Consider the following 24878-nt stretch of genomic DNA (forward strand, 5'->3'; position numbering starts at 1 on the left):
TGAAATTTAAGAAATAAAAGGTAGGTGGAAAATTAATATATACTCAAAACAGTTTTATTTATATTTATTATTTTTTTAAAAATGATCATATTTATTAAAAATTATTATATATTTCTATAAATTATTTAAATTTTTAAATTTTGAATATTCAAATAATAATTCATCAATATCACTAACATCTTGAAGAGTTGTTGGAATTATATAGCTTTTATCTATTTGAAATTAAAATATTAATTAGTAAATATAAAAAAAAGATACATTATTTAATAATGAAAATAAAAATGAAAACATACTATTAAAAATTGAGGTAAATATTGATTTGATTGTTTTCCAAGTTCTTGTTTTTGGTCTAATTATAAACACTTACAATCTTTTAACTATTATTTATTTAATATTTGGGAGAGTAGAAAGATTTTTTTTAACTATATTGTTAATTTCATTTTTTAATGAGATAGTATCTATATTTATATTTTCTAGTACTAATATTGCAGCAATTTCTTTACCATGAATTTCATCATCTATACCAATAACACAAGATTCAAAAATATTTTGAATTTTTAAAATTAAATTTTCAAGTACACCACCATTAACAATATAACTATCATATGAAAATGAATCATCATATCTTGAACAAAAATACCATAAATTATTTTCATAATAACCAATATCTTTTGTTCTAAAATATCCTTCATATTCATTTAAATATGGTTGCTTATATATTAATCTATCATTAATATCACCCAATAAACGATTACGTACACCAGGTGGAATGGAAACTTTATAACAATTTCACCTTTTCATTTTCTTTATTTTCAATTACACTAGCTTGATTATTATTGTTGGAGTTGGTGTTGGTGAATAAATATTTAACAGATATGATAATCCTTTTTGAGTATAACCACCAAATATTATATTATGTGTTGCACCAATTCTACAACATGATAATGTTGATATAATTAATTTAATACTATTTTGCATATAAATGATTACAATATCACCTTTTTAATACCTAAATTCTTTAATGATCTTAAAATTTACAAACTTTATCAAATAATTGTTTATATGTAATTTGAGTTGAAATTTGTTTTGATGGTATTTCATGTACAAATGCGATTTCTTCACCTCTACCATTAACAATATGTTTATCTAATGCATTATAACATGCATTTAATAATCCACTTGAAAACCATTCATTATTATTACTATTATAAATATTTTCATATTCTTTATCTCTGTAATATAATAATAATAAAACTATTAATAAAATAATAATTAGAAGCCATACCAATGAACATATTTTTTAGTAACATCATTCCAAAATGATAATTGATCATTTAATCCATACTGGTAATCATTTTCATAATCAAAAGGTTTTGATAATTTAAATTGTTGTTTTTTATTATTATTATTGTTAATCATTTTAATAATTAAATAATTATTTTACATTATTTTGAATTTTTATTAGCTCTATAATAAATAAAATAATAGAAAAAAAAAAAAAAAAATTTAACATTATTTATAGGTTGCTGAATAGAGAGTAAAAGTAAAAAAAAGAAATAACCAGTGGTACCAAATAAAATTATTTTTCACCACTTTAGTGCTGATATTTTTATATCTGACCAGCCAACCTTAATTCAACACAACAATTTTTTTTTATTTTTCTTTAATTTAATTTATTGGGGGAGAGTTGTTCAAAAAAAAATAAAGGGTGGCAAACTCAGCAGCTCCACATAAAATTACTTTCCACCACTTTGATGTTGATTTTTTCATATCTGGCTTTTTAATAAAAAATAATTTATTTCAACAACAAATTTTTTTTTTTTCTTCAAGAATAAATCGCAAACAGTTTTATTTATAATTATTATTTTTTAATAGTTATTATATTTATTCATTTTAACGTTTATTTCTTTTGATCCCCCAGAATAGGAGAGAGATGGAGAGTTTGTGAAAATTACTATAAATTTCTATATATCATTGGAATTTTTAAATTTTGAATATTCAATTAATAATTCATCAATAACAATATCATCTTGAAGAGTTGGCGGAATTATATAGGATTTATCTATTTGAAGTAAAAATATTAATATAATTTTAATAATAGATACAGTTAATAAAAATAACAATAATAAAAATAAAAATGAATTCATACTATTAAAAATTGATGTTAATAATGATTTAATTCTTTTCCCAGTTCTTGTTTTTGGTCTAATATTAAAAATAATAATTTAGTTAATATAATTGCTTTTATTGTTATTATTATTATCGAAGATTATTATTTTAATTATAAACACTTACAATCTTTTAACTATTATTATATATTTAATATTTATGCAAGTAAAAAGATTAGTTTTAACTATATTATTAATTTCATTTTTTAATGAGATAGTATCTATATTTTTATTTTCTAGTACTAATATTGCAGCAATTTCTTGACCATGGATTTCATCATCTATACCAATAACACAAGATTCAGAAATATTTTGAATTTTTAGAATTAAATTTTCAAGTACACCACTATTAACAATAACACTACCATATGAAATTGAATCATCAGATCTTGAACTAAAATACCATACTTTATTTTCATCAAAATAACCAATATCTTTTGTTCTAAAATATCCTTCAAACTCATTTAAATAATGTTGCTTATATAATAATCTATCATTAGTATCACCAAATAAACAATTACATAAACCAGGTGGTAATGGAAACTTTATAACAATTTCACCTTTTTCATTTTCTTTATTTTCAATTACACTAGTTTGATTATTATTGTTGATTTTTGAAACTATTTTAATATTATAACCAGGTGCAACTTTACCAATAGCATCAACACTACAATTTTTTAAATTTAAATCATTTTCAGTTGAATTATAAATCATTGGAAATCCAGATTCAGTTTGCCAATAATCAATTATTATTGATAATTTTAAAGTATTGGTTAAATAATTTATTGTCTTTTCATAAACTTTTTCAGAACCAATTGATACATGTTTTAAATGTTTTAAATTAAATTGAAATCTAATTTCACCATTTGGGTCAACCATTTTTATTAAATTCATTTGGTGTGGTGTTGTTGGGAATACATTAACATTATACTTTTCAATTAAACTCCAAAACATTCTAACTTTTTCAGTATCATTATCATTTTCATTTAATGGACCTTCAATAAAAACTGATTTACAGCCAGAAAATAAGCAACCATAAAGCAATGTACTATGACCACTAACCCAACCAATTGAGCTTAAACTTAAATAAGTATCACCCTTATTTAATTTAAATATATTTTTAACTGAATAACAAAGTGATGCAATATGACCAGCTGTTTCTCTAACAATTGCTTTTGGTTTACTTGTTGTACCACTGGTATTCATAACATAAATTGGATGATTTGATTCAACTAATTCATACTCTAATAATGGTTCAATATCACCACCATTAACTAAATCATTCCAATCAAAAATATTAAAATTATGATTATTATTTTGATTATTATTATTATTGTTCTTATTATTACCATTATTATTATAATCATTTCTATTGAATAAAATTATATTTTTTAAATTTAAATTTGAATTTATTAATGATTCTATTATTTCTTTATAAAAATAATATATATCATTATTTAATAAACCATAGTTTGAAGTAATTATTAGTTTTGGTGATTGATTGAAATTTGGTGTTGGTGTTGGTGTTGGTGTTGGTGTTGGTGTTGGTGTTGGTGTTGGTGTTGGTGAATAAATATTTAACAAATCAGTTAGTCCTTTTTGAGTATAACCACCAAATATTATATTATGTGTTGCACCAATTCTACAACATGATAATGCTGATATAATTAATTCAATACTATTATGCATATAAATTATTACAATATCACCTTTTTTAATACCCAAATTCTTTAATGATCTTGAAAATTTACAAACTTTATCAAATAATTGTTTATATGTAATTTGAGTTGAAATTTGTTTTGATGGTATTTCATGCACAAATGCAATTTCTTCACCTCCACCATTAACAATATGTTTATCTAATGCATTATAACATGCATTTAATAATCCACCTGAAAACCATTCATTATTATTACTATTATAAATATTTTCATATTCTTTGTCCCTATAGTATAATATTAATAATTACTATTATTTTAATTATAATATTAATATTATATATTATTAATTTAACATCATACATACCAATGAACATATTTTTTAGCAACATCATTCCAAAATGAAAATTGATCATTTAACCCATACTGGTAATCATTTTCATAATTAAAAGGTTCTGATAATTTATATTGTTGTTTATTATTATTATTATTTTTATTATTATTATTATTATTATTATTATTATTATTATTATTATTATTATTATTATCTATCATTTTATTAACTATCCAATAATAGTGATTTTATACATATATTATTTTGAATTTCTATTATTTGTGTGTTTATAATTTAAAATAATTAAAAGTAAAAAAAAAAAAAAAAAATAATAAAAATTTAACACAACAAATCTGTTTTTTTTGTTGTGTTAAATTTTTATTATTTTTTTTTTTTTTATTTCTTTTAATTTTTTAATAAATAAAAAAGGATATATATTTTTTTTTTTTTTTTTTTTTTTATATTTATAAATGTAATAAAATTTTATTTAAATATATTTTAATTTCTAAAATCTCTAATTTCATTAATAATTTCATTTGCTTTTCTTAAAATTTCGATCATAGCTTTACAAGATTTTCTCTTACTAGAGATTTGTGGTGATTCCTCTAATAATTCATCAAACAATTCCTCTTTGTAGAGGGCTGCAACCAATTCATTTTGAATGTGTTCTTTTGATTGATTGACCAAGAAATGCATAATTGATTTTGGAACTGAATCCTTAACATTCTTTTTAACGATATTAAAATAGGAAATTAAAAGTTCACGAATTAATTCAGTTTCAAATTTCTCTTTACTTGTTAAATCATCTGGTGCTTTAATAATTGATGGTACTTGATTTAATTTATCACCTCTACCATAGAAATCATCTTGATAACGATTATAACTACTATTATTGCTGCTACTATTATTATTATTATTATAACTAGTTTTATATTGTGATTGTGATGATTGTTGTAATTGTTGTGATGATGAAGATGATGATTGTTGACCACCAAAAGTATTATAATTATTACCGCTATTACTACTTGAATTAATTGGTGATGTTGGATTATTTGAATTATTACTATTATTAGCACCACCATATTGACCTAAAGATGGATCAGGTGAAGCTCTGAAAAAAGATGAAAAGAAAGAACCTTGTTGATGATCTTGTCTATTATTATTATTGTTATTATTATTATTATTGTTTGGACCATTTTGTGGGATTGAACTTGGTTTAGATTGATTTGGAGGCATATTTTGTGGACCTTTATTAAGTTGATTTGGTTGTTGATTTGGTTGTTGTTGAGCTGGTGGACCACCTGGATATTTATTTTGACCTTGTTGTTGTTGTTGTAAGAATGGATTTGTACTTTGATTTTGTTGATTCATATTTTGTTGATTCATATTTTGTTGATTTACATTCATATTACCATTATCACCCTTTTGATTATTATTGATACCATTTTGTTGTTGTTGTTGTTGTTGTTGCTGTTGTTGTTGTTGATATTGATCTTGTAATTGTTGAAGATGATTTTGTTGTTGGAGTTGTTGTTTTTTATATAATGATTCAAAGATACCTTCACCACCTACAAAATCTGGATGAGAAGTATTGATGAAAGCTGTTTCAATTTTTATGAGATGTTCAATCATTGTTTTGGTTGGTACTTTATGTTTTTGAAGAAGATTATTGACCACTTCGATTACTCTAGCTTTGAGATTAATGAAACGTGACAATTCCTTAGCCTCCAATTGTGAGACGATTCTTTGAAGTTCATCATAGACATATTCAACACATTGAGCACTTGGTTCCTCCAAACGAACGACTTGTTTCTTTACCAAGAGTTCAAAGGAGATTTCAGGAATGAAGAGGGCAGCTCTTGGACCTGTAGCATTACGCATGGTGGTTCTAATATCGTTGAGAGAAATGCCTTCCAAAGGATCGATATTATTGACACAATGAGAGTAGATCTCATTGAAAATATAAGAGATACGAGCACCACCATAGAGTTCATTATTGGAGAGATCGGTGAGTTTACCATCGATGGCATCTTTGAAATTGCTACTAAAGATAGTGATAATTTGTAAGAGGAGGGCGCCTTGGCTATTCTTTGTATCGTATAAAGGGTCGCCATAGGTAGACAATTCACCTTGGACATCGGATAACATTTTACTGACCTTTACCTTTAGGTCTGGGAGGGTGTCTCTAATGTGAAACATTAATAATTTATTGAGAGTTTTCGAGAGGTAGGCTGTACCTGAACGATTGGCAATTGATTTATAGATTGGATGATTCTTAAAGTAGAGTATCTCACTCTTTAATGACTCTCTAATGGATTTCTTTGCAATGATATCCTCCTGACTACGATTGATGACACCAATGAAACCCAATGTCAATGGAATGACACGACCGGTCAACACCTCCATAGCGTCGGTACCTTTATCCATTAAATCCAATTTAGTGATGACACCAATGGTTCTCTTACCCTCTGGATCCACCTCTTTAGCCAATTGCAAGGCATCAGAATTTGCTAAATCAGTATTTGCTGGTGTCACTGCAACGATAATAGCATTTTGTTTCTTTATGTAGGCCATTACCATTCTACGAATTTGTTGTTCAATATCAGTAGGTTGATCACCAACTGGTACCTTGGTTATACCTGGTAAATCCACCAATGTCAAGTTTACAACATGTGGTGAATAGATCTTTAAATTGATTGGTTGTGCTGAAATACCTTTATTCTTACCTGTCATTCTATCAGTATCACGTATAATCTCTTCTCTAATCTCTGAGAAATCATAAAACATATCATTTGGTTTATGTAAAAATTCACCCCATTCTTGAGTTTGTGATCCTTTAATTTTATAATAATAATAATAAATAAATAATAATTAGTATTTTATAAATATATATATAATATATATAAAAATTACATACCATCATCAGCAATTGGTAAATGAGTTAATTGTAAAATCAAAGGTCTTCTTGTTACAATACCAGAACCTCTTGGTAAAAAATCACGACCTACTATATTTTCAAGTACACTACTTTTACCTGAAGATTGACTACCAACAACAACGATTTGTGGTAAATCCAATGGGTCTGATCCTAATGTATTAAATACATCTTGAAGTTTATTAATAACTGGGATTAATTGATCCATTTATTATTATTATTATTACTATATATTTAGTTTATTGGTGTGTGTATGTATGTGTGTGTGTGTTTGTTTATTGTTTATTATTAGTTCGAGTGTGTGGGTTATTTTTTTATTTTTTATTTTTTATTTTTTTTTATAAGTATAGTTTTTTTTAATATTTGTGTGTTGTGAGTTTTATTTTTCTTTATTCTTTTTATTTTTTATTTAAATTTTTATTTTATTTTATTTTATTTTATTTTATTTTATTTATTATTATATTACATGCAATAAAATGAAATTAATTTAATATTAATGGATTATATTGGGATGAAAAAAAAAAAAAAAAAAAAAAAAAAATTTAAAAAAAATCTATTTGAACGAATTAAAATTTTTAAAAAAAAAAATTAAAAAAAAAAAAATAAAAAATTAAAAAAAATAAAAAAAAAAAAATAAAATAAAATAATTTAAAAAATTATATTCAAATACAAACGTTGAAAACAATTACTCTCCCAGAAATTTGAGTAAAACTTAATTTTTTAAACATTTTTTTTAAATTGAATCAAATGTAACCAAAGTAATACGTAGTTTAAAAATAAAAAACTATATAATATATATATTTTTTTTTAAGTAGGGATAAAAAAAAAATAAAAAAAAAAAAAAAAAGAGTTTTATTTTATTTAATATTATTTTAATTATTTTTTATTTTTTTTAATTATTTATTATTTTATTGATTAAAAAATTGGGATTTGAGATTTGGGAAAAAAAAAAAAAATATATATATTTTCATTTTTTTTTTTTCATTTTTTTTTTTTTTTTAACAATTTAATTTTATTTATTTTTAATATGGATTTAGTACAGAAAAATAAAACACTCAAAAATACACAAAATGATATGAAATATAAAAAAAATGAATGTAAAATATATATGCTTTTTGAATTTTTTAATTATTTTATTTTTTTTTTATTTTTTTTTTTTTTAATTTTAAATTCAAAGAATCAATAACACATATTAATACTTTTAAAAAATTAAATAAAATTAATTTGAGATTTATTTTGATAGTTTTTGAAAAAAAAGATTTATTTTATTTTTTATTTTTTATTTTTTTTTTTTTAATTATATTATTTTAAATTGTTATGTTTGCTAATAATGGTAGTCTTTTGAATGAAAATAATTTTGTAATTCCGAAATATACCTTAAAATAAAGGATTAATTTCTTTAAGAATAAACATTATATCAGTGTAGTGATCACTTGCTGGAAGATCAGTATAATTTTCAAGTTTTTTCAATGCCGAGTTCAAAACTGATATGATATGGCCCTCTAGTTGGAATCTGAAATTCTTGGTGGTACATATGTATTTAACATTAAAATTACTATTGATAGTTAATCTATCTAAATAAATTGAATTATATGTAACATATGTTACTTTTTTATCTCTTTCAATTGAAATTGTCTTTTGTTTAAAATCTTTCCAAACATCATTACCACGAAAGCTTGAATTATTTACAAAATATTCATTTTCAATTTTAGCAATTTCAGTACCAACTTCATCAATCGATGGTCTAACATTGACATCAAGTGAACACATTCTATTAATTAGTGATTCAAATGATAATGGAGTACTTTCAGGATAAATTAGTTTAAATCCATCTGAACGAATCATTCTAATTTGGAACTGTATTTACCAGTCATAGCAAGTACTATTAACTTTAATAGAAGTGATAAAAAAAAATAATAACAATAAATTAATAAATATATATTAATTAAAAGGATTGATTGATTAAATGAGTAATGAAGAACGTACCTCCCATAAGACGATTCCAAGAGAAAAGATATCACAATGATGATCAAAAGTATAACCATCCCCACCTAATAATGGATCCATGTAACCAGCTGTACCAATTGGTTTCAAAAGAGTTCTTTTTGTATTCTTTTGATAATCAGCTATACCTCTTCCGGTACCAAAATCACTAATAACGATTCTACCATCATTTTGAACTAAAAAGTTGGCAGTTTTAATATCCCTGTGAACCATTTGTTCATCACGAAGACATCTCATTGATGCCAATATATCATCAATGATTTTAAAAATGGAATGCCCTTTGCAAACATTTTATTGATTTCAGATGGTTTTGATTGTAAATTGAATTGAGCCATTGGCATTATCAAAAAAGCGGATTCATTCATTGAACACCAAAAGTTTTAACAACCGTAGTTCCTTCATATTTACTAACTTGACCAACAGCTGCAATTTCTTTTGCGAAATTGATGAAGCAATTATTACTACCAAAAGCCATGGCCTTAAATGCTGCCAATCTACCATTCAAGCAGCCTCCATACACCATTGCATTACCGCCAGAGCCAATAGTAGAATCCATATCAACATAACCTCTTAAAGGATCAATATTAGTTATACGTGATAAATGATTACAAAATGATTGAGTACCCAAGTTTTTATCATTTAGTGAAGTAATTTGACATTTTTTTAAAAGTGTATCCCAAGTTAATTTAATTTCATCTTTTATAAATATTTTTTTCCATTTTTTTAGTTCTTTTGATCTTCCAGTATAATCAAAATATTGATTTATATAGTTTTCCAAATTTTCAAAAATAGAACCGGAAGTAAACTCTAATAAAATAAATGACGGAATAAATGATGATAATTTGAAAATTTTATATGTTTTTTTGATTTCCATTACTCTATATACTATTTCTCTAGAAACTAACTTTTTAGATCTTTTTTTACCAAATTCACCACCACCCAATAAAACCAATTTAATTATATTGAGATTTGCACGTTCAATTGAATAATCTAAAACAGTACGTAGTTTATTATCTTGAATTGAATAATCATAATTTTTTATATAATTGATAATTGATAAGCAAAGGCAAACCATCGATTCATTGGGATTTTTCATTAATGAGTGAAATGGTGTTTGACCTTTTGCATTCTTCTTTTTGATTTGAATCTCTAAAATATTTTGGACCAGCATGTTTTAATAAAAAATGAAGAAAACTATTTTTTTTGAATTTCATTTTCTAGTCAAATTTCTTTGTAAACATCATATAGATTTTTGTACTTTTTACATTTATTATCAGCTATTATTACTCCAGTTAAATTTTATTTAGATAACGATTTGATAGCTTCAATATTTTCATAAAAACTCTTTGTTAATGAATTTTTTGGTTGACAATTTGCTAAACTGACTAATGATTTTTCAAAATAACTATCTTTAGGAGTTTCTGGTTGAGATTGCGGTGCTGTTTGAGATTCTGATACAGATGATTGAGAATCTAATAATGTTGATGATGATTCTGATGAGTATAATAGTTGTTGGCTTTCTAATGGTGGAGATGGTTGAGATTCTAATACAGATGGTTGAAATTCTAATGGTGATGATGATGATGGTGATGATGATGGTGATGATGGTGATGATTGGGATAATTGTTGTTGAATTTCTAATAATGGTGATGATGATGATGATGATGATGATGGTGATGATGATGGTGATGATGGTGATGATGGTGATGATGGTGGTAATGGTGGAGATGGTTGAGATAATTGGGTTGGAGAATCTGGTGGTGATAAGTCAATTGGCGAACTGGTGATGATTGTAAAAGAGATGATTGAAGACTTAATTGGATTGGTGATTGTGAAGGTGATTGATTTGGTGAATTAATTACAATTAATGGTACTTGGAATGATACTTTTGTTTCAATATCATTTGAAGAATCAGAAGCAGACTTTAAGATAAAGTCAAATAATGATAGTTTTGTATGATCAACCTCTACGGACTTAAAAACGACACCAAATTTTTCAGCTTCATTATTTTCAGGGGTTGTATCACTATTGGTTTGGGAAGTATCACTTTCAGAGACAGTGAGTGAAACAATTTTTTTAAAATCTCTATCAGGATCTTTATCAAGATGTTCAAGATTTATTCCATATGTGTCAGTACCAACAAAATTTTTATATAGCTCTGTAATAAAAAATAATAATGCAACTTTATAATATCCAATGGAGTCTGGGTCTACTTTTTTTTCCCTACTTTTTTTTCCCTATTTTTTTTTTTTTTTGATTATTATTATTATCATTTATTACTATATAAAATGTAAATATTTCAATTAATATGAAAATAGTATTATTAATTTTCTTTGTTTTAAATTTTAAAAATTGTTTGGCTTCATAATTTCTCAACCAAAAGGTAATTAATTGTTTTGAAAATTATAATGATAATTTATTACCTTATAATAGACATTTTTAATTTTTAAAATTAACATGTATTTCAGAAATAGATGAATCAATCGTCAAATCTCATGGGCTGTTCAGTAATGAATGCTTGATGCTTTCAATAGTTATTTACCCTCTTCATAAATGATGAAAAAGTAGGCATTAACCCAGAAAGAAGTGCAAGTAAATTATGACAAGGATAATGATCGTAAAATTAAAAATAAGAATTGGTTGGTGATGTAAAATAAAATAAAATAAAATAAAATAAATAGTTTCTCCTTTCTTTATTTTTTCCACTCAAATTATCCAGTATTACCAAAAAGTTCAAAAATTATTTAATCCAGATGAAAATAATAGAGTTTAAAAATTAATTTTATATTATTTAATTTTAAAATCCATTAGTTTATTAATTAAATTAAATAAATTACCATTTTTATTTTATTTTATTTTATTTTTTAATATTTTAAATTAATATTTGAATTTTTTAAAATAAAATCTTTTAATTCAATACTACCATGAGTGGAAGCGATAATGTAACAATTTAAATAATCATCTTGAGTGAATAAATTCGAATGATTTGTAAACAAATGAGAGAAAACTTCTAAAGCATTCAATTCACCAATACTTTGTAATAATTTTGATAAAAACATGGTTTTACTTTGTTGATCTTGATTACGTTTATCCATTATAAAATTTAAAAAACTATCTAATGTTTCAAAATTACAACGTTTAATAATATCACTAAAAACTGAATAAAAAAATAAATGATCAATAAAATTTATCATTTTCCCTGTAGGTTTATAAAATTCATTAAATTTATAAATAATGTTATTGTTGTTGTTACTGTCAATTTCTTTACAATCAATATTTTGATAGTATTCTATGATTTCATTAAAAATTTTAATTGTTTTACATTTTTCAATTCCAAAACTATCATAAATACCAAAACTATTTGATAATTCATCTTTTATTAAAAAACATCTTTTAGAATCAACATCTTGTCTATTTTCTAAAACCCATTTTAATTTTTCTTTAGAATTCAAACAACTGTATTGCATATCAATTGGTGTTAATTCTGAAACAATTATTATGAATTTCCATAATGGAATATTTGCCATAGGTAAAAATGGATTTATACTATCATTTTTATTATCATCATAATTATCAGTTTCATCTAAATAATAAATATTTACTTTTTTCTCCCAATTAATTGGATTACATATTGGTTGCTGTTGTGGTTGATCTTGTTGTTGTTGTTGTGATGGTGGTGGTTTAATTAATTTTAAATTTTCAATTTCAATTAAATTAACAGAAAGTAAGAAATTAAACATTTTCTGAGATTTTATGAATTTAAAATGATTTCTTTGTATTTTAATGTTATTTTCAAGTAAACCAACTGGATGATTAATTAAAAATTGAATTAAATCAATATTTTCATTAATTATCAATATCATTATTATGACTTCAATTTTACCTTGATATATATATAATTTTGTAAAATAATCATTTATTAAAGAATCAATGAATTTTGATTTAACCGATTCTAAATGCTTTGGATTCTTTAATAGTAATCCAAATAATGGATATTTTGGTATATTAAATTGAGATAAATTATTTAAAGATTGGAAAGCACCAATTGATTTCAATTTTTTATAATCACCCATTCCAAGTGCAAGTCTTACAGTTTTCTTATGAGAATACTCTGGGAAATAGTTATTATCAAATTTAGCATTACAAAACATTAAATTACTTCTAAGATGTAAACTACTCGTATAAAAAATAGACATTCTAACAATTGATCTAAATGATTGATTACAACAATCTAAATCCTTAACCAAACAATTCAATTGTCGTTGTAATTGTTGTTCATCTCTAAATTTATCAAGTTGTTCAATTGATAAAATTACATTTTCAGCTTCTTTAGATTTATTTACAAATTCAACGAATTTATAATTTTTAAATAATTCTTTTAAATAAATTATTGAATAACATGTATTTAAACAAAATTCCAATGTTTTATTCTTTACTGAAAAATCAATTAATGATGTAAAATCATCATTATCATTATCATCATCATTATTATTAATATTAATATTATTTTGTGGTGGTATTGAAATTTTAATTGAATTTAAAAAATGAATTGATTTATTTCTATTTTCCATTGCCCCATATAAAATTATTTTTTTTTTATAATTTTTATTTGAATAATCAATATTAATTAATTGATAATATATTTTTGATTTTTCATCTTCACTTAAAATACAACCAATTTCATCTTTTAAATAATTTGCAATATTAATTGAACCAACAAGAATTGATTTATAATATAATGGTGACCAATTTATATTTTTATTTTTATTTTTACTACCACCACCACTTCTTAAAATTGGTTTAAAATTATATTTTTTAATTAATATATCAAATGCTACAACACAGTCACATAATGTTATATAAAATGCTGTTGAATTAATAATTGAACTATTATTATTATTATTATTATCAATATCATTAATAAAATATTTTGAATAATTTTTAAAAAGATTAAAATAAAATTCTTTATTCTTTTCACTATTTTTTTTAAAATTTTTAAAAATCTCTTGAAAAGGAATTTTATTTGAATCAAATGTAAATTTTAAAATCATTGAATTTTTAACTTTATCTCTTAATAATCCTTTATTATTAATTGACATTAAATCTACATTTTTTAATTGATAATAATTATAATAAATTCTATTTTCCAAAATTTCATCATTATAATATTGTTGTTGTTGTTGTTTTATTTTTAAATATTTAAATATAATTGTTTTAATATATTTATTTTTCCAAATTTTAAAAAATAAAAAATCCTTATTATTATTATTAATACTATTATTATTATTATTATTACTATTTTTGTTGTTGTTGTCCATTTTTTAAATATAATACAAATTATTAAAAAAAAAAAAAAAAAAAAAAAAAAATTTTAAAAAAAAAAAAAAAAAAAATTTAAAAAAATGAAAATAAGATGGAATTATAATTTTTAAATTAATTAATATTTAAATTTTTATTTTATTTTCTTTTTTTTTTCTTTTTATTTTTATTTTTATTTTTTTTATTTTTATTTTTATTTTTTTTTTTAAATTAATTACACACTCTTTCAAAATTCCTTATTTATATTTTTTACAACCTAAGTAGAAATAAAAAAAAGAGTGATAATTATATATATTATATATTATTTCTTTCTTGATTTTATATTATTATTATTATTTTTTTTTTTTTTTTATTACAATTGTAAATCTAAAACAATTTTTCTACCATGACCAGATTGTTGTGATTTTAATAAAGCTTGATCAAATTCAGAGAATTTATGTTTTTCAATTAAAAGTTTAAATTGTTTCTTACGGATAAGATCAAAGATAGCATCATAGACAGATTGTTTTTCAGAGTCAGTATGTTGTTCAAACCATTTATTTAACCAAAAACCACGAATTTGAATGTTACGGAAGATCAATTGAGAGGTTGGAATGGTGACTGGTTCACGAGACATACCACCATAAGTGACCAAGGTACCATTGTCAGCGAGGATTCTTGATAACTCGGTGGCGGATTGACCACCGACGGCGTTTAATGCCAATTTTGGTGATGGTAAATCAGAGATTAATTTTCTGAATGCTGGTGTACGAACGTACTCTTCAGAGACGACGATGTCGCCACCCAACTGCTTGAGACGTTGGACGTTGTCTTCGAATTCTGAACCGTCACGAATGACATTGATGGTTTTGATACCACGTGCCTTTGCCAATTGAATGACTGACAAACCAACCATTGAGTTGGATGCGTTTTGAATGATGACATCGCCTTGTTGTAACTTTACGAAATCGTTCAATAACAAATAGGCAGTGGTTGGATTGATTGAAATGGTGGATAAGTATTCGGTTGGAATGTCTGATGGTACTTTAAATAATTGTTGTTCACTCCAAACACCTTTACTTCTCCATGATCCAAAGTGTTGTTTCATTGATGGTACTACTAAATCATTCTCTTTTAATCCTGTAACACCACTACCAACCTTTTTAACAACACCAACACCTTCCATACCTGCTACACCTCCAACTTGAACATTTGTACCATAAGTACCTTGAATAATATTTAAATCTGCTGGATTAATTGGTGCATGTAACATTTCAACTAAAACATCTTTATTTGAAATTTTATCTGTAATATTTTCATTTTCAATCCTTTTTTTTTTTTTTTTTTTTTTTTTTTTTTAATATAAATATAGATATATTAATATTTTTTTAATTTAATTTTTATTTATTCATTGCACTAAAAATATTGGGGAAACTTCCCCCTTCTGTGATCAACAATTTGGTTTAACCACACATACATGATTTTTATTATTTTTTTTTTTTTTATTTTTTAATTTTTTTTTTTTAAAAAAACTTACTTTAAAGCAGTTGATGGTGAACCATGTGAAGCGATTTTAACACTTCTTGAAGTTGAATAACGACGAACTAATGAAATGATATTACGAGTAGAATTCATTGTTTGATTAAATGTATGAATGAATTATATGCTGTATTAAATTGAAAATCAAAAAAAAAAAAAAAAAAAAAAAAAAAAAAAAATTAAAAAAAAAAAAAAAAAAAAAAATCAAAAAATTTTTTTTATTTTTCTTTTTTTCAAAAAAATGAAAAAATTATTTTACGCACCGTAGTTCGAAAAACATATTTTTTTTATTTAATTTTGTTTTATTTTTTTTTTATTTTTTTATTCCATTCGTCTAAAAAATTTTTCGTTTTATATTTTCAGATTTATTTATTTATATAAATATATAAATAATAAATAAATAAAAATAATTTTTTTTTTTTTTTTTTTTTTTGAACATAATTTATTAAATGAATAAAATTATAACAAAAAAATAAGTAATAATAATATTTAATATTAATAATCTATAAATTTATAGTTGTATTCTTGCATACTCCAATTAATGAAATTTTAAAAATAAAAAAAAATAAAAAAATAAAAATAAAAAAATAAAAAAAATGAATAAAGATAATAATGGAAATAAAAAAGATAAAGATAAAAATAAAAATAATAGTACTAATAATAATAATAATAATGAAGATAAACATATGTTCACATATGGAATAAAAGATAATAATAAACATACACAACCAAAACCAAACAATTACCAAATTCCATCTCATTTACAAAAGTATTCAAAATTTAAAAATTCATATTATAACACCAATTTTGAAAGTGATAAAAAGAAAGAATCACCCCAACTTCCATCTAAACAACAACCACCACAACAACAACAACAACAACAACTACAACAACAACCACAACAACAACCACAAGCAACTTTTTCAAAAAATCATATTGATAAAATCCAAGAAACTTTAAACAATGCAAAATCTAAATCTAAAACAAATAAAAAGCTTGATCACTTTATCCACAAGGATAAACATTTAAAAAATGAAAGTACATTGCAAATTACTGACCCCAAAACAACAACAACCACTACAACCACAACAACTACTACTCCTACCACCACTACCACTACAACTTCCAAAGATAAAGATAAAGATAAAGATACAGATAAACAACAGCAAAAACAAAGGGAGGAAATAAATGGAAAAGAAGAAGAAAAAGAAGAAAAGGATCAATCAATTTTTATAATAAAAAAAAATACATTTGAAATACAATTTAATGATAAAAATAATAAAAATAAAAATAATAATAATAATAATAATACAATATTAACAAATGATGAAAATGAAATTAAATTAATAAATGAAAAAGATGATGAAATAATTAGAATTAATAAGATTAGAGAAAGACAAAATTCATTTCCATCATTATTTCCACACTATAATAAATTTACAAACGTTCATGCATCAGTATCATTACATAATCCATTCATAAGGTCAGATCATGGATATAGATTCATTTTATATAGATTCCCACATTTAAAAAATAGTAATATTAAATCATATAATTTCTGTAGAAATATTACAATCTCTCATCTTCATTTCGATCCAAAACAATCTATTGATCGTTCATTGAAAAATATTACATTATTTTTAAAAAGAAATCAATTCTTAGATCCCAATATTGAAAGAATTTGTCATAAAGAAATTTTAAATAGTAATAGACATAGAAAAATTAGATTATCAACACCAATTAATAATAATAATAATAACACTAATAATAATTTATCAATTGATTTAACATCACCATATTCCTCTTCACTAACTTTTGATAAAAAAAACTCAAAGAAATCTAAAAAGAAAATATCATTTGAACCTACTCCAACAATTTTAACAACAAGATTAAGAACAAGATTAAATCAACAACAACCACCACCACCGCAACAACAACAAGATAAAGGTAATGAAAAAGAAGTACAAGAAGAGGGGGAGGAGGAGGAAGAAATTGAACAATCAGATAGAGATACTGAAACTGATTTTGAAAATTTTAGTGATTACTATGATGAAGATGATTATGACGATGGTAGTGAAGATGATTATGATCCAAATAATGATGAAAGTATATTAGATGATGATATATCATCAATGGGTGAAATGGAATCTGAATCTGAATCTGAGTCTGAAACTTTTATTAGAATTGATGAAGATGGTAATACATTTTCTGGCAATGGTGCTGGTGCTGGTACTGGTGGTAGTGGTGGAAATAAAAAAGATAAATCTAATATTAGTAATATCGGATTCAATCATTTAGATAAATCAACTCAATTTAATGAAAGAATGTTTGGTGGTTCAAGATTACATTATGAAACATTTGGTAATGATAAATTCATTATACTATCAACTGGTCCAATTATGAATGTTTTATCAATTTATCATTTAAATGATAACAATTCAAATTCTTTCCCATTAGAATATAACTATGAATCACATTCATTAGCATATTATAAAGTACCACAAACAATTTTAAATATTTCAATTTCAACAATTTCAACAAGTATGTTATATAATCATCATCATTATTTTTATTATTTTAAATTTATATTAACCCCAAAGTTATTACTATTTACTATTTGCTATTATTATAGATTTTAAAATTATTTATTTAAGAACTAGATATTCAGTTTATTATTTTTCAATAACTTATATTAAGAAAAAGAATGAAAAAAATTATAAAAATAAAAATAATAAAAAAGAAGTGCATGATAATAATAATAATAATAATAATAATAATAATAATAATAATAATAATAATAATAATAATAATAATAATAATAATAATAATAATAATAATAATAATAATAATAAAGTAGATGAACCATCTATAGAAGAAGTTGGTGATAGTGAGGAAGAAGAAGAAGAAGAAGAAGAAGAAGAAGAAGAAGAAGAAGAAGAAGAAGAAGAAGAAGAAGAAGAAGAAGAAGAAGAAGAAGAAGAAGAAGAAGAAGAAGAAGAAGAAGAAGAAGAAGAAGAAGAAGAAGAAGAAGAAGAAGAAGAAGAAGATGAAGATGAAGAAGAAAATCAATTAATTCAAATTGAATTATTAAATAATTATACATTTTCAGATAGAATTATGGATGTTTGCGTATCAAAGAAAATTATAAATCAATCTTTTGTATTATTGGAGAATTCTTCAATATTTAAATTAAATTTTAATTTAACCCTAATTTCAAAGAGTTTAATTCCAATTGAACCATTTGAATTCATTCCTCCAATAATTGAAGAGGATGAACAACAAAACCAACAAAAGCAAGGAGAAGAAGGAAAAGAAGGAGAAGGAAAAGGAAAAGAAGAAGAAGAAGGAGAAAAAGAAGAACAAAATCAAAATGGTAGTAGTGTGGAACAACTATCAAGAAAAAAACAATATAGTCCATACGAATGGATGAGATTTAAATTAAATATAGCAGAAACTCAAATTATTTTATCATATTCAAATAAAATCATATTATTTGATTTACAATGTGAAAATATTAAACGTAGAAAATTATTAGAATCAAGTGAACATGAAAAAGGAATTATCAATGGATTCGAGTTAATTGATGGTTACCCATTTCATATTATAATTTCAACTGATAAATATTTATTTTTATTTGATACACGTTATATTGATAATCCATTAATTTGTTGGAGAAATCCAAAAACTTTTAATTCAATTAGTAGCAGTGGTGGTAGTGGTAGAAATAATAATAATGGTAAAATTGGTGGTGGTAATGGTATTACTATTAAAGTTTTACAACATTTAATTCAATCACATGATGATTTAATATTTATATTGGTTTCAAATTCAATTAGTGGTGATATTTCAATATTTCAATATTCATTTGGTAGAGCACCTACAACTCTATCATTACCATTCATGCCAATTATTGGTCCAAAAGGTTCATTATCTGAAAGTTTTTTCGAATCATCTTTTCAAAATTTATTAAGAACTGATTATAGTAGTAGTAGTAGTAGTAGTACCAGTAATAATAATAATAATAATTTTATAAATGAAATTTATCAAGCAATACCATGTTCAACACCATTCACACCAATTACTTCATTTGGTGAAAGAAGTGTTGGTGGTAGTAGCAATAATGGTGATATTAATTATTATAACACTGTAATTAATGAAAATGATATTAATAATATTAATAGTGGTATTGGTGGTGAACAATCAGGTTGTTCGGATTCAAATTTTACATGTAATCCTTATACTTGTTATCCATTGATTGGAGTTTGTTTAATACCAACTATAGTTCATAATTTAGTTGGTATTACAATATTACAATTGGGATCATTTGGTGATATGACATCAACAGTCTATCTATTACAAGATATAATATCAACAGAAGCAAAGAATGAACAATTATTAGATCAACAATATCATTTAGAACAAAGTAAAAAAGTTGAAACTCAAAAATACCTTTATTGTAAATCAATCATTTTTAAAAAGTTTAGAAATCATTCAAATTTTAAATCAATCATTGAAAAGTTGGAATTTAATTTCCAAGAGATTTTAAAAAAATTTGAAAAAGAAGAAAAACAATTATTAACATCATTTAAAAAATATAAAAATAAAAATTCATTCACAAATAATAACAATAATAATAATAATAATAATACAATTAAAGAAAGTATAATAAATAATACAAATGAAATTGAATCATTATTAGAAGATGATGATAATAAAGAAATACAAGAAATATTTTCAACTACATCAACTTCAATTTCTGATACATCAACTATTGTTTATAATTTATTATCAATTGATCAATTAACCAATCAACAAGAAGTGAGTTGTACTGGTGCTGGTGGTTCTGATAAATTAATTGATTATTCTTTATTTTATAGAACACTTGATCAACATATTTCAATTGGTAGATTAAATGATCGTAGAAATAATGGTTATTATTTTAGTGGTAGATATGCAAAGAATCAATGTTTTAAAAATGTTAAAACTAAACCAATACCAGAGAAATTTAAAATTATTGATAAACAAACTGGAAAACCTTGGAATTCAATCGATTTCGATAGTGATAATTTAGGTCAAGCTATCATTCAATTATTAGAGTTTTATGGTCCACAAACTACAACTGAATTAATGTTTCATTTAAATGGTTTCTTTTTAAATTATGAAATTTTAGATTATTTAAAATATTATTCAATTGAAACTACAACCTCTGAAAATCAAAATACCAACACCAACACCAATAACAATAACGATGATGACTATAATAATAAAAGTAGACCAATATTTAAATCAATTATCAAACCAAATAAAAGTTTATTAAATAGAGAGAAAATTGATATGGTAACTCAAGACCACGAAATTGAATATGATTTTGGTGAAGAAGAAAGAAGAGACTATATCGATTTCAATTCAACAGTTTATCATTTAGATCCTTTCTTTTCAATTGAAAATTTAAAATCTCAACCTTTATTCTTAAAAACTAGACATAGATTCTCAAATAAAGATTATAAAGGTAAAGATTCTGTTAAATCAAAATATGATAAAATTTATGATATGGCAAATGAACAACAAGAAAAAAAGAAAAAACAACAACAACAAAATAAAGAAAAACAAAATAATAATAATAATAATAACGAACAAGAGGAGGAGGAGGATGATGATGATGATGCACCACAATCAATTGCCGATATTTTTAAACAAGAAGAATTAGAAAAAGAGAAACAATTACAAGAACAACAACAAGGAGTTGATAAAAAGAAGAATAAAAGTCATTATAAAGTAGTTGTTAGAAGTTCATTTTATCCTGAAGATTGGAAAAAAGAATGGTTTGATGGTTATAGTGATATTAATCCAAATGCAACTAAATTAATTTCAAAATTCGAGAAATTTTCAACCAAACAGCAACAACAACATCAACAACAAAAAGAATATTCAACAACCAAATCTTCAATCACCTCTAAAAATGATGAAAATATCATTGAAAGAAATAAAAGATCAAGCGAAAATCTTTCATCATCTTCTCAAAATGGTGATACAAATACTTTTAAGAGATTAAAATCTTTCGATCAAGAACAATCTGATGATCAACAATCATACTCTCAATCTACTGGTTACAACTTTACATCTTCTCAAAATAGAAATGTTGGTGGTAGTAGTTTTGGTGGTAGTAGTTTTGGTGGTGGTTTTGGTGGCAGTGGTTTTGGCGGTGGTGGTGATAGTGGTTTTGGTGGTAGTAGTGGTTTTGGTGGTGGTGGTGGTGGTGGTTTTGGTAGCTTCTTTTCATTTCAAAATTTATCACAACAAGCGAATTTGGGTGGTGATATCTTTTCTCAAAATCATCATGATGACAATAATAATGATGATGATGAGCAAAATGATCAACAAGAAAAAATGTCAATTGAAGAAAATCAAAAGAATTCTCAAGAAAATGTAAAGAAAATTGAAAAAACTAAGAAACAAAAAGAGGTGAAATTTGAAACTAATTCAAGAGATGAACAAGAACCACAAGATCAAAAACAAGAACAAGAACAAGAACAAGAACCACAACAAGAACCACAACTATCACAACAACAACTCCAAAAACTACAACAACTACAACAACAAGAAGAAGAGGATGATGAAGTTGAGGATGAAGGAATATCCATACCTCAAGCATCAAGTGAATATAGTTTCTTTTCATCTTTTTCACAAATTGGTGGTGGAATTTCAGGAATGTTTTCTCGTTTTACTGGTAAAAAGCCTGACCCAATACCTACAGACAATAAATTTAATGAGATTAATTCTGCTTCAACCTCACTACAACAACAACAACAACAACAACAACAACAACAACAACAACAACAACAACAACAACAACAACAACAACAACAACAACAACAACAACAACAACAACAACAACAACAAGATAATGAAGAAGAAGAGGAGGAATACCCATCCAATTCTCAATCAGATTATAACTTTTCACAACCTCCACCTTCAAATTGTAGAGCACAATAAATATATAATAAAGAAGAAAAAAAAAATCTTTTTTTTTTCCAGGTTTTTTTATTTATAAATTTAATTTTATTACAATTTTATTTTTTTTTTTTTTTTTTTTTTTTTTTTTTTTTTTTTTTTTTTTTAATTACTAATTTAAAAAACGTCTGAAAAAAAACAGTGTTTTAAACATTGATCCCATGTTAATTTATCAGATTCTTTTTCTTTTTTACATAGTATACTCTTTATTAAAGAAATTAATGATTGATTTTCACTTTTATTAAACTTTTGAGGAATATCAATTGTTAATTGATTTTTATTCCTTATAAAATCTGCCATGGCTTCAAATGAATCAAATGGTGAAATTCCAGTTAAACATTGATATAAACAACATCCAAATGACCACATATATGTATGATCATATGAATATGGATTATTTGGTTTTAAAAAGATATCTTTTTTTTTTTATTTAATTTTTTAAAATAATTAATTAATAAATAATTAATAAACTCTTTTAATATTTAATTAAAAAAAAAAAAAGATTATTATAATAATTATTATTTACCTGGTGATAAAAATAATAGATTATAAATTACATTTTCGTCATGATCAAGTCTTGGTGTTAAACTATCATTATTTATAATAATACAAGTTAAATTAAAAAATTTATTTGCAAATTTACAAAATAAGTTTGGATCTATAATAATTTTATTAAAAATTGATTGAATCATTTTAGGTGGTAAAGGACCATGTGATTGTATTATCTGTAATAAATTTTTATGATCAAAATCACCCTAAAATTAGATTTAAAAAAAAATAAAAAAAAAATTAATAATTGGACAATACATTATTGTATAGAAAAAAAAAAAAAAAAAAAAAAAACCAGTTTAACAAATACATTTTTATATTTTAAATATATTTGATTTAATCTTTCTCTTTCATAACTATTTCTTGATTGATATCCAATTTCAATATTTGAATATCTGATTTGAACTCTTGATGATGCTATTTTTGAATTTCAAAAAAAAAAAAAAAAAAAAAAAAAAAATGTATAACTAAAATTATTAACTATAAATAAAAACAATTATTAAAAAAAAAAGTTTAAAACAGAAAAAAAAAAAATGAGATACAAAGTAAATAAATACTATTGGTAAAAAAATATTTATAACATAAAAAGTAAAATAATTATAATTTAAACTAAAAATAATAATATAAAAAAAATAAATAAATAAAAAATTAAATATAAAAAAAAAAAAAGATTAAAACGAGGTTTAAAAAAAATAAATAAAGAATAATAAACTATTAAAAATAGAACATTGTTATTAAAAATTTTGTTTATCTGTTTTTGCTCTATTAATAAAAATAATTATAAAATAATTATTAATAATTTAAAATTTTAACACCAAAAATAAAGCTCACCCTCTCACAAAACTATGTGCTCCCGTATCATTTTCTTTACAACTTTTATAAATCATCATTTAATATTAATAATTCAATTTGAACTATTAATAGTGGTAAAAGGGGGTGAAAAAAAAAAAATTTTCAAATATATATTTTTTTTTTTTTTATATAATAATCTATGTTTAAACAGAATATAAAAAAAAAAAACCGTTGATAAATGATGGAGTTGAATTATTTGAATTTTTTCTATTTTAATATTTTTTTTTTTTTTTTGATCACAACCAACATTATTAAATTTTTTTTTTTTTTATTAATTTTTTTTTTATTTTTTTTTTTTATTTTTTTTATTGTTTATATTATATTTATTTTAATAGTTTTAGAACACAAAAAAAAAAAAAAAAATTGAGTCTTAAAATAACATTTTAAAATATTAAAAATACAAAAAATTGGACATAGTCGAATAAACTTCCAATTTCTTTTTTTTTTTTTTTATTTATTTTCATTTAATTTCTTTCAATTTTAATTCTAACAGTACCTTTAACATTATTTTTATCATCTTCAAATTTGAC

At 23.1% G+C, this 24878-nt stretch overlaps 7 protein-coding genes and 3 pseudogenes across 7 annotated transcripts in view; 1 reads left to right on the forward strand and 9 right to left on the reverse strand.

Annotated features, from left to right (window-relative positions):
- Window positions 1-313: 313 nt before the first annotated feature.
- Window positions 314-1419, reverse strand: DDB_G0278081 (annotated as a pseudogene; the record flags this gene model as incomplete).
- A 545-nt stretch (window positions 1420-1964) lies between these two features.
- Window positions 1965-4381, reverse strand: DDB_G0278083 (hypothetical protein; the record flags this gene model as incomplete). The annotated part of the gene is made up of 4 exons (XM_637019.2): window positions 1965-2062; window positions 2150-2205; window positions 2296-4113; window positions 4194-4381. 4 exons carry the CDS (start codon window positions 4379-4381, stop codon window positions 1965-1967), a joined length of 2160 nt encoding a protein of 719 aa, XP_642111.2.
- A 277-nt stretch (window positions 4382-4658) lies between these two features.
- Window positions 4659-7303, reverse strand: dymA (dynamin like protein; the record flags this gene model as incomplete). The annotated part of the gene is made up of 2 exons (XM_637020.1): window positions 4659-6994; window positions 7078-7303. The coding sequence occupies 2 exons, from the start codon at window positions 7301-7303 to the stop codon at window positions 4659-4661; spliced, it is 2562 nt and encodes an 853-aa protein (XP_642112.1).
- A 1169-nt stretch (window positions 7304-8472) lies between these two features.
- On the reverse strand, window positions 8473-10270 carry DDB_G0278087 (annotated as a pseudogene; the record flags this gene model as incomplete).
- Window positions 10271-10398: 128 nt separating this feature from the next.
- DDB_G0278091 (hypothetical protein) lies at window positions 10399-11558 on the reverse strand (the record flags this gene model as incomplete). The annotated part of the gene is made up of 3 exons (XM_637024.1): window positions 10399-10911; window positions 10962-11336; window positions 11523-11558. 3 exons carry the CDS (start codon window positions 11556-11558, stop codon window positions 10399-10401), a joined length of 924 nt encoding a protein of 307 aa, XP_642116.1.
- Window positions 11559-11963: 405 nt separating this feature from the next.
- DDB_G0278093 (hypothetical protein) lies at window positions 11964-14417 on the reverse strand (the record flags this gene model as incomplete). The annotated part of the gene is made up of 1 exon (XM_637025.2): window positions 11964-14417. One exon carries the CDS (start codon window positions 14415-14417, stop codon window positions 11964-11966), a length of 2454 nt encoding a protein of 817 aa, XP_642117.2.
- Window positions 14418-14770: 353 nt separating this feature from the next.
- mecr (trans-2-enoyl-CoA reductase) lies at window positions 14771-16032 on the reverse strand (the record flags this gene model as incomplete). The annotated part of the gene is made up of 2 exons (XM_637026.1): window positions 14771-15725; window positions 15935-16032. The coding sequence occupies 2 exons, from the start codon at window positions 16030-16032 to the stop codon at window positions 14771-14773; spliced, it is 1053 nt and encodes a 350-aa protein (XP_642118.1).
- Window positions 16033-16532: 500 nt separating this feature from the next.
- Window positions 16533-22929, forward strand: DDB_G0278097 (hypothetical protein; the record flags this gene model as incomplete). Its single annotated transcript, XM_637027.1, has 2 exons — window positions 16533-18477; window positions 18677-22929. The coding sequence occupies 2 exons, from the start codon at window positions 16533-16535 to the stop codon at window positions 22927-22929; spliced, it is 6198 nt and encodes a 2065-aa protein (XP_642119.1).
- Window positions 22930-23064: 135 nt separating this feature from the next.
- Window positions 23065-23346, reverse strand: DDB_G0278099 (annotated as a pseudogene; the record flags this gene model as incomplete).
- A 1466-nt stretch (window positions 23347-24812) lies between these two features.
- Window positions 24813-24878, reverse strand: part of cnrO (C2 domain-containing protein) — a gene marked incomplete at both ends in the record, with an annotated part of 651 nt that continues 585 nt past the window's right edge. The window contains one exon of the mRNA XM_637029.1: window positions 24813-24878. This exon is cut by the window's right edge and continues 123 nt beyond it. Coding sequence (XP_642121.1) covers window positions 24813-24878 — 66 coding nt within the window.

Source organism: Dictyostelium discoideum (genome assembly GCF_000004695.1).
Source record: "Dictyostelium discoideum AX4 chromosome 3 chromosome, whole genome shotgun sequence".
Classification (NCBI taxonomy): domain Eukaryota; phylum Evosea; class Eumycetozoa; order Dictyosteliales; family Dictyosteliaceae; genus Dictyostelium; species Dictyostelium discoideum.